Raw genomic sequence first — 16,771 nt, forward strand, 5'->3', positions numbered from 1 at the left:
CCCCGGGATAAACTGCGGGCTGGGCTCCGGGGGAGCGCGAGGGTCCGCGTGCGGAGCCCCTTCCACGCACTGCGCTGCGGGACGAGCGAGCGCGCTCAGCCCCGCGCCGCCCCACCGCTGGTCCGCTGGTCCGGCGGGGCTCGGGGCTCGGGGCTCGGCCGCTCCCAGAGCGCCTCGTCCGCGGTGGGCGGGGCGGCCTGGAGCCCCGCCCCGTTCACAGCTCCCGAAACCCCGTCGCCGACCAGCTCCAGTCCCTTAAGAGCTGCTGTCTGAGCAGGAAGCCGCATCTTCACGGGCCCGCGGGGAGACTGGGGTCGCGCGGAGCGCCCGACGAGCCTTCCCCGGCGGCCGCCTGCCCACCCCGCCGGGCGCTTCGAATCAGGTCCCCCAGCCACGACTTACCTGCGGGCCCCCAGAGGATGCTCGGGCCGCTAGCCCACTAGCGGGGACCTCGGGGCAGTCGCGAGGAGGGCGTCCAGCCCCCGGCTCAGCTCCGCCGCTCCCGTCCCAGGGACGCCCCCGGCGGGGTGAGCATGGTGATTTCCCTTCGGAGCCCCCTGCCTCGGGACGTCTGAGAAGATGCCTACCATGAGGCTGCTCACTTGCTTCCTGCAGCTCGTGGCGGGGCTGGCGCTGCCTGCTGTGTCTCCCCAGGTAAGACCCACCCCCTCATCCCAGCCTGGCTCCCCTCATCTCCTCCACCCCAGCATTCAAACCCCGGGGGCCACGAAACCACAGACGCACTCCCTGGACCGGCACCTCCAAGGATGTCCACCCATTTCCCAGGAGTCGGGCTGGACCACGTTGTCTGGGAGGAGACCTCAGGCCGGGCTGACCCAGACTTCGGCTCTGGGGTCTGTCGTGGTGGGGGCAGGGAAGCCACAGGCACGGGAGGGAGGTTTCCTGTCTGGCCCCTGGAGCCACCGTGGCTTTGCTAAAAGCATCTCTCCACTAATCCCAGGCCGGTCCCTGACCTTGTGGTCAGGGTCGAGGCCTGTGACCAGGCAGGCGCCCCCAGGACCTCTGACCTGGGCTGGTGGAGGGGGAAGCCAGCAGAAGGAGCCATGGGTGGGGAGGCTGGAGCCTGCCCCGGGGCTGAGCGCAGGGCTCCAGGGAGGGCCCGGGGCCAGACAAGAGGTCCTGCTGTACCGGCTCTCCCGGGTGGGCAGCCGGAGGTCCCACGTGCAGGGCCTGGGGAAGTGAGCAGGGCCCTTTTCCCAGGAGCCGGGGGAGTCTGGCCAGGAGCCAGCTTGGGCAGTGAAATCCTGACAAAGCCAATGAGCTGCCTTCCCACTGCGCTATCCCACTGCCCTGGGCGTCTTCAGCCCCAGCCCAGGGGTGGGTGGGCTAGACAGACCCTGGGGCAGAAAAGCCCCGCCAGCAGCCACCCGCTGCTGCAGGGCTGGCCAGAGGTGTAACGTTACCCGCACACCAGCTCCTGGCGCCACCCGCTCCAGCCCCTCTGCTCCCACCAGCTGATCACCTCTCCTAGGCTCTGGCACCCAGCCAACGCAGGCTGCATAGGGCCCAGCAGGGTGGCCAGGGGGCTGGGGAGGAGGAAGACCCCGAAGAATTGCAAGATCTTCGAGACACAGAAAGCAAAGTACTCCAAAAGCCTCCAGACTCCCACCCTTTCCAAATGAGGAAACTGAGGCCAGAGTGAGGGCTGGGACCCCCCCAGGGTCCAGTGAGGTTTTAGTTGGACATGGAAAGAGACAGCTCGGAGTCAGGGCAGAGAGTGTGCAGTGGGTGGGAAGCAGCTCGGATGGCCCGCTATGCTGTTGCCAGTACACTCGGCCTCAGAGCACATGGCCCGTGATGGTCCCCCTCACTTCTGCACCTTTCTGTCCGCAGCCGCCGGCTCTGTCTGCTGGGAACAACTCGTCACAGACGAAAGGTAAGCAAGCCGGGCTGGCGTGTGCGCTCACCAAGCCCTCTCCGTTCACGCCTCTGCAGAGGGTGGGGAGGGACTGGCCTGAAAGGTGGGTGCAGGATGATATTAAGTTGGGGAAAGTCGGCAAGCTGGCTGATGCCCTGGCTGACAGAGTTGGCAGAGTTTGAGAAACCCCCCGTTATGACCCAGAGGTCTAGAGAGGTATATTCCTGGGCCGGGGTCACCCAGAGAGCAGAGCTGGGGCCAGTAACCCAGGGTTGGTCTAGTTGGTTCAGAGCCCCTTCCCAGCATGATGTCGGGGGGCAGATGAGGTCTTGGAGGGCAGTGTGGGCAGTGAGTGTGCCAGGGGCTAGACTGGTGGTCTGGGAGCTGGGTACAGTGGGCAAACCATCAAGAGAATCAGGAGGGGAGAAGGGACCTTCCCAGCAGCCAGCCCTTCCCAGCAGCCAGGCCTTTTCATTGATTACAAACAGACAGAACATGAGTCGCGCCCTCCCTGGCCCCTCCACTCTCCACCCAGGGTTGCATCAAGAGGGAATCTTCAAAGGGCTAGATGGTTGCCAAAGAGACATACGTGCAGAAGGCAGGACGCTCATGCCAGGCCCCCTGCCTTGCTCCTCCCTGCCTGCCTCTCCAAGACGTGCAGTCAGGCCACACACCGTTCCTGAGGCTTCCCACGGCTCAGTGGAAGTGGGAGTGTGCAGGGACGTGCACACACACATGCATGATAGCCAATTGGGGCTGGGAACACCCTCTCTCTGCTGGCCTGCCTGCCTGGTAGTCATCTTCTCCTGGGCCTGGCCACGCTCTCATGCCTGAATCCCAGGTCCTGAGAAGGTGGGGGAGGCAGCAGCTCTTGACTTCATTGATCCTCCCTCTCCCCTTGCTGTGCCGCTGAGGCTAGCACAATATAATGCTCTCTTAGATTCGGGGAGGGACCCATCACCATCTCCACCCCATATCCTCTTTGATGCTTTTAGCGTATTTCAGGCAACAGCTACTAAAGAAGCCTGGGCCTCAGTTCCCTCGTCCGTAAATGGGAGCAGTAGACTACATACTAGCTAAGGTTTTTCCTAAGTTTGTAGGATTCGCTGACTCCATGGAGGGGACACAGGAGTATATATTTTCCAGGGACGAGGGTGAGGAGGCTTGGAAGTGTCTATCTAGGAGGGCAGCTAACCTGCCATTCTCACCAGTCAGGGAGCCTGTATTGTGGCCATGGGCCGTCCCATGAGCTTTGGACCCCAGTTATCAAAATCTGCCAATGCCATCCCCTCCTGCTAAGCCCGGACAAGAGACAGCATGGCCTGTACTTTGCAGCCGTGGATGCTGGTTTTCACTGCCACTGTCGTGTAACAGTGTCGGGCATTTACTATTCTTCTGTGCGGAGCACGGGCTGTGAACTAGGAAGGCACTTGTATTCTCCCGGTTTTATGGATGGAGACTCTGAGGCTCACAGAGGCCCTTGGAGTTGCCTAAAGCCTTGGACACGCCTCGGTATCCACGGCTCACGGCTGAGCAGGCATGAGCAGCGTGTCCCTCGCAGCAGGCTGGCTGTGCACCCCACCCGTGACTATGGAGAGGACACCTGCCGGGCCTGGGCTGTGGCCAGCAGCTCTGCCCAGCCCTGTGGCCTCCCGGGAGCTCCCCAGGAGCTCGCTCTCAGGATCAGGCACGTCCCTTCTTGAGTCTCCTCCGTCCCGGGGGGTAGGCAGCTGGAACCACATAGGAGGCTCACCCACAGGGCTGTCGAGAACCCACTCGTGGCCCTGGGAGCAGCCTTTGCTGCATGGCCTCGCCCTGGCCCGGCACTTCACTGGGCTACAGCCTCCCACTCCTCCCACCCGACCCCTGAGGCAGTGCTCTCAGGAGCAGCTGAGCAGACCTCCTTCCTGAGGGCCTCAGCCCACAGCTGGGAGTGGTCACGCCTTTCTCAACTAGCCCCTTACCCAGCCGGCGCCTTTGTTTCCCCCACACACCCGTGCAGCGGCCTCCAGGAACCGATTGCCCTCTTTCCTGGTGGCTGCCAGGTACAGCAGGCCCGGCTCACCCCCTCAGCCTTGCCACGTGGTCCAGAAAGTGGCGGGTTTCAGGGCCCTGTAGCCTGGGCCCCGTCGATGCAGTCTGGGGCGGGGGGGGGGGGGGGGGGGGGGGTGAGGAAAGGAAATCCCTTCTTTTGCCGCCAGGGCTCAGCTGGCTCTGCTTAACCTGGCTGTGGCCCCAACAGCCCAGCTGGATGGAAATCTGTTTGCAGACTGGTAGGGGGCTGGGATACCCCTTCTCTGCTGCTGTCCCCCCCCCCTAGTGGCTGCTCCCAGGGGAGGATCCTGAGCCTCCACGGCACTGTCAGCTGGCTGTTCTCTGCTGTTATTTATGTTTTCCACGGTAGAGATTAAACGTCCAGAGTTACATCGCCTCATGGAGAGTTTAGACTAAACAGGCGTTCACGGAGCTGTGATGGGGAGGTGCCCCTCTGACCTTGCACTGCAGAGGCTGGCTTCCCTGGGGCTTCGGGCCGCTTGTGGGAAGAGGGCCTTGTTTCCCACTTGGGGGTGCAGGGAGAGTGTCCCAGTGGCCTGGGAGGCAGGATCAGGGGAGGCACCGGTCCTCCTCCCATGCCCGGGCCCAGCCCCAGTGCCCCCCAAGCACACAAAGCAGAGTGGAGCAGCAGACGCCCAGATAAGCATGGTTTTTATTGCCTCTGGCCTCCTCGGCCGGCTCCACGTGGACACGCCGCCTCTTGGGTGTTTTCCACCAGCTTGCAGCCTTTCCCCAGGGCCTCTGCGAGGCTGAAGTTTATTTTTCCTCTGAGATTACCCTGAGACTCCCATCCTCACAGGCCCCATGGGATGGACTTTGGCCCCTTCTGCCTCCTAGAGAGGAGGTGAGGGGGCTGCTGGGAGAACCATGATGGCTGCTGGCTGACCCAGATCCCGTGCCCTCTGCCACCAGCTGAGGACAGCCATCATGTGTAGGGCAAGACGACCCAGGGCCGGAGATGTGTATCTGCCCACGGTCTCAAGGCTGGACTGCGTTGTGTGCCCAGAATCACAGACTGTCTGTCAGAGCTGGGAGAGACCTTAGCAACCGTCTATTCCCAGCCTGCTTCTCTTTCCCCAGCTGAGGAAACTGATCTCCCAGAAGGGTTAAGTGACCTCCCCAAGGTCACACAGTCGGTGGAGGGCCGGGACTGGAAGCGAGGTCTCCTGCTTCTGGTTACTCACGTCCTGTGAGCCTCTCTTTGGGACCAGGCCCCAGGCCTTCCCCTGAAGGAGTAGCATATTTTGAGAGATTCCAGATCAGCCCCCCAAAGCTCTTGCTCATGACCACAGGACATCGTCGGGGTCAGGGGCCACGGCTGGGGATGGGCGATGTCCCCGATATTCTTCAGTGAACAATCATCTGATCAATAAGTCATTATTTAGCCTGTGTTTACTGGGTGCTTGGGTCCCTGTCCTCACAGAGCCTCGACTTGCTTGTAAAGGAGATAAGAGCCCCAGTGATTGAGATAAGGCCAGCCCTTGGGGCCTAGTTATACTCAAAGGAGGAACATCTGTTCATACTAGAAAAGCTGGAGAAAGCTTTGGAGAGGCGGGGAGGTGGGCCTGGAGAAATGGGTGGCGAGCTGTATTTGGTTAGAAATGAGAAGTGGGGGAGGAACATAGCCCAAAGGTGGGAATGCTGGTGATGTGGCCAGTTTGGTTCCAGGGCTGGTCCAGGTAAAATGAGGAGTGGGGATGGAGCACGGGGCTGGCTGCAGGCTTGGCTGCCTGGCTAAGGAGCCGGCCCAGCGTGGGGCAGGAAATAAAGACGAGGGCGAACTCTGCAAGCCAGTCTCACAGAATGCGCAGAAATGTTTTCTGCAAAGTCCCGAGGACCGAGGAAGCGCCAGCGCAGGCCTGAGAAAGACCCAGCGGGCCTGGGGGCAGCCGGGCACGCTCCTCGGAACTCCAGGGACCCCAAGGCAGGTGTGGGTGCCGCACTGAGAACACAGGGGAGAGCTCGGGACACTGGGACATTCTGCCAGCCCATCTAAAGCTCCAGCAGTCTTCCCAGAGGGGTGGCATCAGTTCAGAGCAGAGGAGGCTCAGATAGGCTGAGGGCTTCCTGGAGGAGGAGGCTCTGCCAGGCTAAGGAGCCAGGACGGGGGGGGCATCGAGGAGCAGCCTCTCCTGACCTGACCAGCTGACTGTGCCCTCTTGCAGTGATGCCCTTCCAGGTAGTGTGGGGCCGCAGCTACTGCCGGGCAATGGAGAAGCTGGTGGACGTCTTGTCGGAGTACCCCCAGGAGACGCAGTACATGTTCAGCCCGTCCTGTGTCCCCTTGCTGCGCTGCACGGGCTGCTGTGGGGATGAGGCCCTGCACTGTGTGCCGGTGGAGACGACCAACGTCACCATGCAGGTAGGGAGGGCCTCCTCACGTCCGGCCTGCCCCCTGGTCCACACCCTGCTCAGAGGTTCTCAGCACCGGCTACCAGAAGGGACCTGGAGAGGGAAGGGGGGCAGCCCGAGGTCACAGGACTGCAACTGACTCTCAGGCCCTTTCCACCCAGCACAGTGCCCGCCTTTTGGAGCCTGCATCCCGACTTTGGGCCCACTTTTCCCTCCCTTACCAGCTCTCCCAGGCTCCCGCTTAGCCCCACTCCAGGTCCGAGGATACCTGGTAGGGGATGGAAAAGATTTGAATCTGCTCAGACTCAAGAAATCCCTGTTTATACCAGGAGTACTTGGTGCCCTGAACCTTACACACACACACACACACACACACACACACACACACACACACACACACACGTGCACGCACACACAACACAATGGTTCGTATCACACTTACTGAGTAATGCCAAGCCCTGTGCGAGGCACTTCACTACCTCACCATTCAGCCTTCAAGGCAAGTCTTACTCCCATTTCACAGATGAGAAATGTGAGGTTCGGGGATGTTACTTCCCTTGCTCAGCAGGGAGAAGAGCCACACTTCCAACCTGTGTCTCTGACTCCAGAGCATGGGCCCCCCTGCTACACTGTTGCTATGCTGGTGGCCGTGGAAGGGCCTCCCTCAGATCCACATGCTGATGGGAGGCCTGTGTGCCCCACTCCTCAAAGCAGAATGAGGGCATGTCGTCCAAAGGATGGTGTGGGGGGAAACATGGAGTCTGGTCCTCCCCCCAAGGAGGGTGTGGGAAATGTTGGAAACCCACGGCCACCCCCAGCCCAGGCACCAACCTTTCTCTCCCGCAGATCCTGAGGATCAGCTCCGAGCATCGGTCCTCCTACGTGGAGATGACATTCTCCCAGCACACACACTGCGCGTGCAGGTAGGTGCTCAGGGAGGGGCAGGGACAGGCCCTGTGCGCGTGGCAGCCTTAGCCACATGACCGCCATCCCTGCTGCAGGCCACTCTTCCTTCCTGGCCGAGGGAGGCTGGCCAGGGAAAGCAGGGACCAGAGGCAGCTGTGTTTTGTCCCCGCATCAGCCAGTGTTTGCCCGAGGAGGTGGTCCCAGGAGTTGGAGCACAGCCGCCAAGGAGCCCCAAGGGGGAAGGAAGCCTGAGTCCCCCCCAGACTTTCAGGGGCTCAGGGCCCACCATCCCCTCCCTGAGATGGGAGGCAGTTGCCACAGCCCTGGAAGAGACACTGAGGCAAGGACATTTCAAGCCTGGGCTTAGTTCTGAGCCAGGCTGTGCCTGTGGAAGGGGACAGGTGGGCAGAGGAGCACAGGGAAGGACAAGCTGTGGCAGGAGGAAAGGGGCAGAAGGAAGAAGGCATTGGGGTTTCTGTACAATCGCACCCCCACCCAGCAGAGCCTCTGACCAGCCCATTCCCAGGGCATCTGAGCATTCGTTTCCCGGAGAAGCAGGCCCAGCACTGCCGACGGGCCTAGGGAAGAGAGAAGCCGCTGAGGTGCGGTCCTGGTGGCCTGGGCTATGGGTGGAGGCTCCAGACGAGAGGTCCTGAGCCCTATTCTGGGGTGGGAACAAAGGGACCACCATCATTTATGGTGCCCTTCTGTGCGCCTAGCCCCACACTAGGCACTTGAATGTGTTTTCTCATTCAGTGTTCAGATGTTCTCATTCTCATTCAAATGAGAATTAATTGAGCACCTACTGTATGCCAGGCCCTGTCCTGCAGGCTGGAGATGGAGTGGTGAGCAAAACAGACAAGGTCCCTGTTCTTAACGCTGGGAGGTCGGTACTATCATCGGCTCCATTTTACGGATGAGGAAACTGAGGCTTGGTGGTTCCATGATTTGCCACAGCGTATGAGTGAACCCCAGCCTGTCCAACCCTTAAGCCTCCCCTTTTCATGCTACCTCTCCTGGCCATTCTCCAGGAGACCCCGCACTGCCCTGGCCTTGGCTCTGCTCCGTGTCCAGGGCTCCGGCCGCCACTCTTGGACCTGAGCCCAGGCTCTAGGCCCCCGTCACTATACTGCCGTCAGGGGCCCTGCCTCAGCCCATTTCCTCCCGTTCCTCCCAGCCAGGCTTAGCCCGACAACGAGAGTTCAGCAATGACTCCTCCCAGGCACAGTGCTGACCGCTGACCTTTCATGTTCCACCTTTGCCCTCACAGCCACTCTGTTGGGGCAGGCAGGCGAGGAACGGAGGCTCCACGAGCGTCTCTGACGTGCCCAGGATGGCACAGACATGACCAGGCAGTCCAAGAGGCCCTGGTCCCCTGCCTTGGCTCCCTAGGGAGACAGCCAGCCGAGGACAACATTCCCTGGCCTACACCCCCACCCGTTCCCAGGCAAGGCTGAGGGAGGCCCTGTCCCCTTCCAACAGGCTGACCAACAGGGACACCTTTCTTCTCACTTCTGGGCCAACAGCCACAGCCCCGGAGGCAGAGCCCGGACCTGCCTGGTGACCGTGGGGCTGTGCCCACCTCCCCTGCCTCCGCCCCTCACCCGCTCCTCCTGCTGTTGCCCGCAGCATCACATCCCTGGAGCAGAGGTGGCAGCTGTGCCCTGACAGGCAGCCTTAGCTGGCAGCAGCCACCCCCTCTCCCTGGCCTCACTCACTCTCCTTGAGGAAACCGGGTGCACCCTGGAATGAAGAGCAGGAACAAGAGGAAAAATAAACAGAGAAAGCAGGAAAGGACAGGCTTACAAATCCCCAGATTTGATGCCAAGAGGCTGAGAAGTGCAGAAGGTTAGGGAAAGGGGCCCCCCCGAGGGGAAATTCGTCTCTCTCTTGGAGGGGTCACCGGAGTCTAGAGTGGGAGCTGAAGCCCAGAGGCCTCTGGCCATCTCTTCCTCACTAGCTCCATGCTACCCCCTGGTGGTTCCAGTGCCAACTGCAGGACCAGGATCCGAATGTCCGAGGGGAGGTGTGCGGGTGGCAGGCAGCCCACACTTACCACTCTCTGATTCTCCCCTGGCCTCTGTTTTCCCAGGCCGGTGTCGCAGATAACGAAGCCAGAAAGGTAAGTGGCCTGGCTGGGGCTCCAGGCTGTTCTTGGGCCTGCCAGCCCCTGTCCCAGCATGATAAGCTCCCAGCCACTCTGTCCTGATGCTTTTGGCTTATTGCAGGAGGAGACCCAAGGGCAGTGGGAAGAGGAAGAAAGAGAAGCAGAGACCCACAGACTGACACCTGTGAGTGTGCGGGGGGGCCCAGGGATGACAAAGAGGCTGAGCCAGAGGGGAGCCCCCACCAGCAGGGGTTAATGCTGGGGGAAGGGGAAAGCAAGGACCAGAGCAGTCTTAGGGGCCAGACCAGGGAGATGCATTTTTAGAGATGCGAGGGCCCAGGAAGCCTCAGGGGGCCTTGGATCTTGTCCTGGCTTAGCACGAGTCTCTGTATGGCTTGAGCAAGTCATGTCAGCTCTCTGAGCCTAGTGCAGTGGTCGGCGAACTGTGGCTCGTGAGCCACATGCGGCTCTTTGGCCCCTTGAGTGTGGCTCTTCCACAAAATACTGACTTCTGCGCATGGGCCACGAAGTTTCAATCGCACTGGAATGCGCGCCCGCATGTGGTATTTTGTGGAAGAGCCACACTCAAGGGGCCAAAGAGTCGCATGTGGCTCGCCAGCCGCAGTTTGCCGACCACTGGCCTAGTGTTTCTTTCTGTGTAAAATGAGGGGTCAGGGCCCACCTAGCATGTAGCCATTCTAGAAATAGTTTTTAAATACTTGACTGTCTGCTGGGTATACCAGCAAACAAGCCAACAAGATTCTTGCCTTCTAGTGATGAAAAGTCCAATAGCTGAAAACAGTCGGGGCTATTTCCTAGAGGCCTTGGGGAGGAGCAAACGCCCGCTGGCTCTCACACCCTGTATTTCTATCCCCCCTCCAGGGGGCTCCGGGGGCCATCGCTTCTATTTCCCTCTCAATGTTACCTGTCCCTCTTGGCTTCACACCTGGAGGCCCAGGGTGGAGTCCAGGCCTGAGTGTAGTCCAGGCCAGAGAAGGATCAGAGAAGGGAAAACCCAAATATGTGAGTAAATAGTAAAAACAAAATATGTCACCTCTACAGTAACTTAGTCACCTGACAGGTCCTTTCGGCGCCAAGACTCCAGGAAATCATTTTGGCCTGTGGGCCTGGAGCTGACCCCGGAGGCTTCCGCCCCACTCCGTGAAGGCAGGGGTTCTAGGGAAGCCGGTCTCCCCAGGCATGGGGACCTCCTTTCTCCCTGGGCCCAGGCAGCCGCTCGGGAAGGAGCTGGCAGTGCAGGCAATGCAGGGCTCCCCACAGCCAGGCAGGCCCAGCAGGCCCTGTGGCTCCACCGACCAGGGCAGCGGTCTTCAGACGTCTCCCAGGGAATCTCCTGACGGAAGTTCAAAACCACGTGCTCTCTTGCTCACGTTTAAGTTAACACTGAACTTTCCCATCAACGTTGTAAATAGTTGCAAAGATATCATTTCCGGCATGTTATAAATATTAATGCTTTTATATAAAGCCACTAGATAACTCTTCAGATGGAATGCCTGTGTGATAGGGCATTTTAATTTTTAAAAAATATATTTTTATTGATTTCAGAGAGGAAGGGAGAGGGAGAGGGAGAGATAGAAACATCAATGATGAGAGAGAATCATTGATTGGCTGCCTCCTGCACACCCTACACTGGGGATGGAGCCTGCAACCCAGGCTTGTGCCTTGACCTGGAACCGAACTGCGACCTCCTGGTTCATAGGTCGAAGCTCAATCACTGAGCACACTGGCCCGGCAGGGCATTTTAATTTAACACCATCATCCACTTTATTTATTTATTTATTTATCTATTTATTTATTTATTATAATTTATTTTTTTATTGCTTAAAGTATTACAAAGGGTATTACATATGTGTCCTTCTTTTTTCCCCCCCGCCCCAGACAGTCCCCTAGCCTCCCCTACCCCCCAGTGTCTTATGTCCATTGGTTATGCTTATATGCATGCATACAAGTCCTTCGATTGATCTCTTACCCCCCTCCCTCCTGCCCCCCAACCCTCCCTGGCCTTCCTGCTGCAGTTTGACAATCTGTTTGAGGCAGCTCTGCCTCTGTATCTATTATTGTTCAAAAGTTTATAATGGTCTCTATTATCCAGGAATGAGTGAGATCATGTGGTATTTTTCCTTCATTGACTGGCTTATTTCACTTAGCATAATGCTCTCCAGTTCCATCCATGCTGTTGCAAATGGTAAGAGTTCCTTCTTTTTTACAGCAGCATAGTATTCCATCGTGTAGCTGTACCACAGTTTTCTAATCCATTCATCTGCTGATGGGCACTTAGGCTGTTTCCAGATCTTAGCTATGGTGAATTGTTCTGCTATGAACATATGGGTGCATATATCCTTTCTGATTGGTGTTTCTGGTTTCTTGGGATATATTCCTAGAAGTGGAATCACAGGGTCAAATGGGAGTTCCATTTTCAGTTTTTTGAGGAAACTCCATACTGTCTTCCATAGTGGCTGCACCAGTCTGCATTCCCACCAGTAGTGCACGATGTTCCTTTTTCTCCACATCCTCTCCAGCACTTGTTGTTTGTTGATGATAGCCATTCTGACAGGTGTGAGATGGTACCTCATTGTTGTTTTGATTTGCATCTCTCGGATGATTAGTGACTTTGAGCATGTTTTCATCTGTCTCTTGGCTTTCTGAATGTCCTCTTTTGAAAGGTGTCTATTTTAAAAAGAAATGAATAATAGCAACAAATAATATAAATGTGAACATTCTCCTCTAACAGTGGTTGCATATTTGCATTGCTTCTTTTTTCCTTGAACTTCTGTTTCCATTTCATTTCCCCCACAAAATTTCAGCCTAATGTAATTGTTTTAATGCTGAAGTCTTTTATATATCACCTTGCCATGTGTATCTGCTACAACAATGGCATATAAGTTTGAATTATTTTATTTTCCTGTAAACATAAACTCTAAATTAAATTTTCTCCTGGAATGGATTATCACAATAATTATCTGTAGTACCAATTGATCAAAACAGCACAAATACATTATATTTGAATAAGTGTTCAATATAAAAGTACAATCAGGCCTGTATGGCTTGGTTGGGCATTGTCCTGTGCACCGAAAGGTTGCTGGTTCCATTCCTGGTCAGGACCCATGCCTAGGTTGCAGGCTCCATCCCCCTAAGGGGCGAGCAGGAGGTAACCGATGGATGCTTCACTCTCACATCAATGTTTCTCGCTTTCTCCCTCTCTCTTCCTCTTTCTCTCAAAATCAATTTTAAAAAATCTTTTTTTAAAAAATACCATCAATCTCATTAAGGATGCATCTCAATGAGATGGATTAATTAACTCGTTAATGAATGTTACCTCCTGCAGACTGAGACAGGATTCGGCATTAATTCCATTCCTGATCACTAGTTTTGTAGATGAAAAGGGTGAGAAACCATGCTCACATAAACAAGTAGATGGGACTCGATGTCACTTAATTACTTGAACTTGTCGCCATAAGAACCATCCAAACCTGTAGAGAAATTTTAAAAATTTAATTGAATCAAACTGACAATTGCCAGGAAGCAAAATATTAATGGATCGAGAAAATGCTCTGCAGCGTATTTTTATACATCAGAATCAAAGGAGACAAAAGAAGGGTTACATGAAATTCGCTGGTGCTCCGTAGATGAGGGGGGCAGGCGAAAGCAACGCGGGAAAATCTCTGGGATTGGGTAGAAAGTAAAATGGATAGGCACATACTTCTTTTGCATGGGAGGGCACCGGATAGGAAATGAGTAACATTTATAGCACATGGAGAGGGTATTCCGGCAACAAGATACCATGAGGACTTCTGTGGTCTCCTGATCCGGTGGGAAGTTGCTCCCCAAGGGGCCTGGAAAAAGAGATTACTCTGACATTTCAAAAGGTATGTTATCTTAGAAGCAGAAAGACTTTAGGCTCATTTAGGAAATGGTTGAACTTTGCCAAAGAAGCTACAGGCCTAGGACATGACTTCCTGCCATAACTTGCTTTCAGTTAGGAAGTTTTATGTTCGGACTACCCTGTGTGGTTACTGTTAGTCTCTGAGTTCGTAGGGCCCCCGAGCTGACCTCCCCTGAGCTTGTCAGACTTCGTATGTGACCCCCTTTTCATCCACAAACTCTTTCCCAAAAACATCAAGGTGATCTGCGAACAAAAATGACTTCTCATGACATGTACGCTGACCATTCGGTTGAGTTGTTCTTTAATTTGTTGAAAGCAAAGACTTGGAAACCACCTGACTTGCAAAAGGCTGGGTTACCCAGTTGTTTGCCGCATTTCCTTTCTCAGCACCTACACCCTGAGTTCTTTGTTCAGTGTCTCCTGGATACTGTTGCCTTGGGCCACAGTATTGTCAGGGCTTTGGAATGGGCAGGATGCTGCCAGGTAGGAAGGTAATTGTGGCGAACTCTCAGGATGATGGGGAAGCAGACTTCTCAGGCGGGCACTTTTCAGGTGGAGAACTGAAAATAGATTCTTTTAAAGCCATCAGCACTCATATAGGTCTTGGACAATTTTCATGTACCTCTCGGGACACCTGCACCCTCGTCTGAAGACTGCTGCCCTAGAGTAATCAGAGGTATTAGTGTATGGAGCCAGACTGGGTTCATGTCACTGACTAGCTGTGTGACCTTGGGCAAGTTTCCTAACCTCTCTGAGCCTCCGTTTTCTCATCTGCAAAAGGATGATAATAACAGTGCCTTCCCCATGAGATACCGTGAAGGGTAGATGAGAAGGTGCTTAGCGCAGGGCTGGCTGGGCTTGGTGAAGGGTAGCTCCCGGCTTCTCTTTGGTGCAAGCAGAGATCCAGGCATGCTGCAATCTCCCTGTGCTCCCTGCCCTGCTTCCCCTCTGGCTTTGTCCCCGCTCCCGTAGCAGGGACCGCACCCTCCACAGCGTGCTGACACCTGCTTTCTGTGTTTGGTCTCTGACAGGTGAGCTGATCCTTCTCCCCCAAGATAACCAGCCCCTCGGAGGAGAGAGACCCACACCCGGCTCCTGTATTTATTATCGTCACACTCTCAGTTACCTCCTTGCTGGCACCTGCCCTCTATTTATTAGCCAATTGCATCCCTGCTGAATGACTCCTCCCTCCAAGATGAGGGGCCTGGAGGGACAGGACCCTCAGGAATCCAGTGCCTTAAGCAGAACGTGAGAGAAAGAAGACAGCCATGGCCCGTGTGTGCTTCAGCTTGGGAAGAAGCAAGACGTGACTTTGCGAGGGGCAAGCCGGGCTCCAGAGGCCTGAGGGGCCCCCAAGGGGCTGGAGAAGGAAGAAGAGGAAGAACCCACCGCCTGTCCCTGGGACTTGGGCTCTACACGGACAAGCAGGCCATGGCCCCGGCTGCGTGGGAAGGCAGGCAGGGGGTGAGGGGCCCTGTGGCTTCCTCCTCCCCCTGGCAGCGGCTCTGACCCTGGAGAGCGGAACACTCAGCTCTGGAGAACAGCGGTCGCCCGGGGCCTTGGCCACTCCTCGTCCCCTACGGTTTCTCCTCACATCTCGCCACAGCTTGTACTGGGACATGGTTCTTTGTGGCCAAGGAAGGCTTCGCCACCCTGCCCCCCTCAGGGACACAGGCAACGAGGGGGCCCCGGCTGGGCATGGAGCACGCTGCCTGCATGGCTGTCTGGCTGCCAAGCCAGATTCTCTTGAATAAAGGTATTCTAGTCTGGAAACCTCTGCTCCAGGGAGTGTCTGCCGGAGCAGCGAGCAGCAGAAAGTGGAAGCAGGACAGAAAAAGGCTCGTGGGCCCGCAGCTGCCCCCGGTTGGCGTCAGCCTCCTGCAGCTTCCTGGGGTGCCATCTCCCCAACTGCTTGCAGCAGGAACCCTGAGGTCCGCTCTTCCTATAAAGAGGGATTCCCAATATTTAGTCCTGGCCCCAAAGTTGGGGGAACGTGGCCCCAGTATCCCATGAACACCCTCTAATGCAAGAGCACAGTCCCCTCCTCCTCTCCCTCCCCCAGGGCCACCCCATACCAGGCCCAGTGCCTGGCCCCCCGGACCCTGAGCGAATGGGGGTTCCTCAGGTCCTGGCCCCCCATCTCCAGCCTGCTCAGGCTACCGAGTGCAGGGGTCTGCAGATTGCCCGATTTCCACTCCCTTTACCTCCCACCTTCCTCTGCCTTCCTGCTGAAGGCCTTGGCATGAAAGGACTAAAAGTGCTTTTTAAATTTTTTTCAGTCCAAACCACACACTGTCAGACCCCCATCTACCTCTGGTCTGAAAGGGATGTGGTTTTATTGTTGCCTGTACTGTGGGAAGGGGAGTTCCCGCTCGCTGCAGGCTGCTCAGGACAAACCCGCAGGGGCCCAGAGGCAGGCTCGCCTGGGGCTTTGGAGGGAAGCCCTGGACAGTCCAGTGGGTGGGGTGGGTTGGCCCTGCTGAGGCAGCTGGCCTTGGCAGTCTGTTCGCCGAGGCTGGGCCCCTTGGAGGACGCTCTGGTCAGAATGTGCTCTGGCTGGTGATCACAGAAGGGGTGTGGGCCAGCCCCAGGGCAAATGCTTTGCAGAAGAACTGCGCTTCCTCTCCTGCTTCTCTCCCCTTGGGCTGAGGCCATGCTGAGCCATTGCCTTTGATGGACTAAGAGCTGCGAGTAGCACCCCTTTCCCTCAGCCAGGCCCTGGATTGCCCTGAGGACCCCAGTAGCATCTCCAAGGCTCTCAGCTTCCCAAACCACCCACATGGAGGTCAGTCTTCTGACACAGGCCATAGATCCCCGTAGAGAACTAGACAGAGACAGGGGGAGCTCTTGGAGGCCAGAAGCAAAAATCCGCCCCCACGGCCAAGAGCAGTGGGGATGAGTAGGAAAGGAACTGACTGGCCCATTTGGCCATCTGGGCAGTCCTTTCCGATCAGTTAGGTCCTGAAGGGCCCTTTTCATTTGTTCATTATATATTTGTGGAGCACCACCTGTGCACCTGCCACTGTCCCAGGCACCACGGACCCAGTGCGGAATAAGGCACACAAGGATCTGCTGTCCTGTATTTGAGTGGAGAGACCGACCATAATCGTGTGTTACGGGATATTGGGTGGACTTCATTGTTGCTCAAACTGGTGGCTGGCCCTAGAACTAAGGAAAAAGGAGCCTTGATCCCCCACACTCTAAAACAAAGAGGAAACAATTTGGGGCTGGACACACCTGCCTACAGGATTTATTAAGAGGTGGCTGAAGTAGTTCTGCTAGGCCAGTGGTCAGCAAACCACGGCTCACGAGCCACATTCGGCTCTTTGGCCCCGTGGCATGGGCCACGAAGTTTCAATCGCACTGTACGTGCGTGCCTGCACGTGGTATTTTGTGGAAGAGCCACACTCAAGGGGCCAGTTTGCCGATCACTGTGCTAGGCCCAAACATCTCCCAGCACCTCCTTGAGCACCCCCTTCTCCATAAGCAGAAGACCAGGAAAGGAGAGGGAGGTGAGGTCGCTGGAGACCTGGGTTGCTGGTCCCTCCTCCTCCTCTCCATGGAGCTG

General features: G+C 56.6%; 1 protein-coding gene across 4 annotated transcripts; it reads left to right on the plus strand.

Annotated features, from left to right (window-relative positions):
• The first annotated feature begins 242 nt into the window (after positions 1-242).
• Positions 243-14,976, plus strand: PGF (placental growth factor). 4 transcript variants are annotated; one of them, XM_059690317.1, is made up of 7 exons: positions 244-654; positions 1,855-1,897; positions 6,100-6,296; positions 7,133-7,209; positions 9,285-9,314; positions 9,421-9,483; positions 14,235-14,976. In XM_059690317.1, exons 1-6 carry the CDS (start codon positions 580-582, stop codon positions 9,476-9,478), a joined length of 480 nt encoding a protein of 159 aa, XP_059546300.1. In that variant the 5' UTR covers positions 244-579; the 3' UTR covers positions 9,479-9,483; positions 14,235-14,976. The 4 variants fall into 4 exon arrangements, with proteins under 4 accessions (XP_059546310.1, XP_059546329.1, XP_059546300.1 ...); XM_059690327.1 differs by lacking the exon at positions 9,285-9,314 and having other exon boundaries at positions 243-654; XM_059690336.1 differs by lacking the exon at positions 9,421-9,483 and having other exon boundaries at positions 245-654.
• The last annotated feature ends 1,795 nt before the right edge of the window (positions 14,977-16,771 follow it).

This window comes from Myotis daubentonii, chromosome 1 (genome assembly GCF_963259705.1).
Source record: "Myotis daubentonii chromosome 1, mMyoDau2.1, whole genome shotgun sequence".
NCBI classification, from domain to species: domain Eukaryota; kingdom Metazoa; phylum Chordata; class Mammalia; order Chiroptera; family Vespertilionidae; genus Myotis; species Myotis daubentonii.

Coding starts and splice junctions, on each gene's coding strand:
- PGF (XM_059690317.1), top strand. CDS start 580: ATGCCTACCATGAGGCTGCTCACTTGCTTCCTGCAGCTCGTGGCGGGG. Junction 655..1,854: donor TGCCTGCTGTGTCTCCCCAG/GTAAGACCCACC, acceptor TTCTGTCCGCAG/CCGCCGGCTCTGTCTGCTGG. Junction 1,898..6,099: donor CAACTCGTCACAGACGAAAG/GTAAGCAAGCCG, acceptor GCCCTCTTGCAG/TGATGCCCTTCCAGGTAGTG.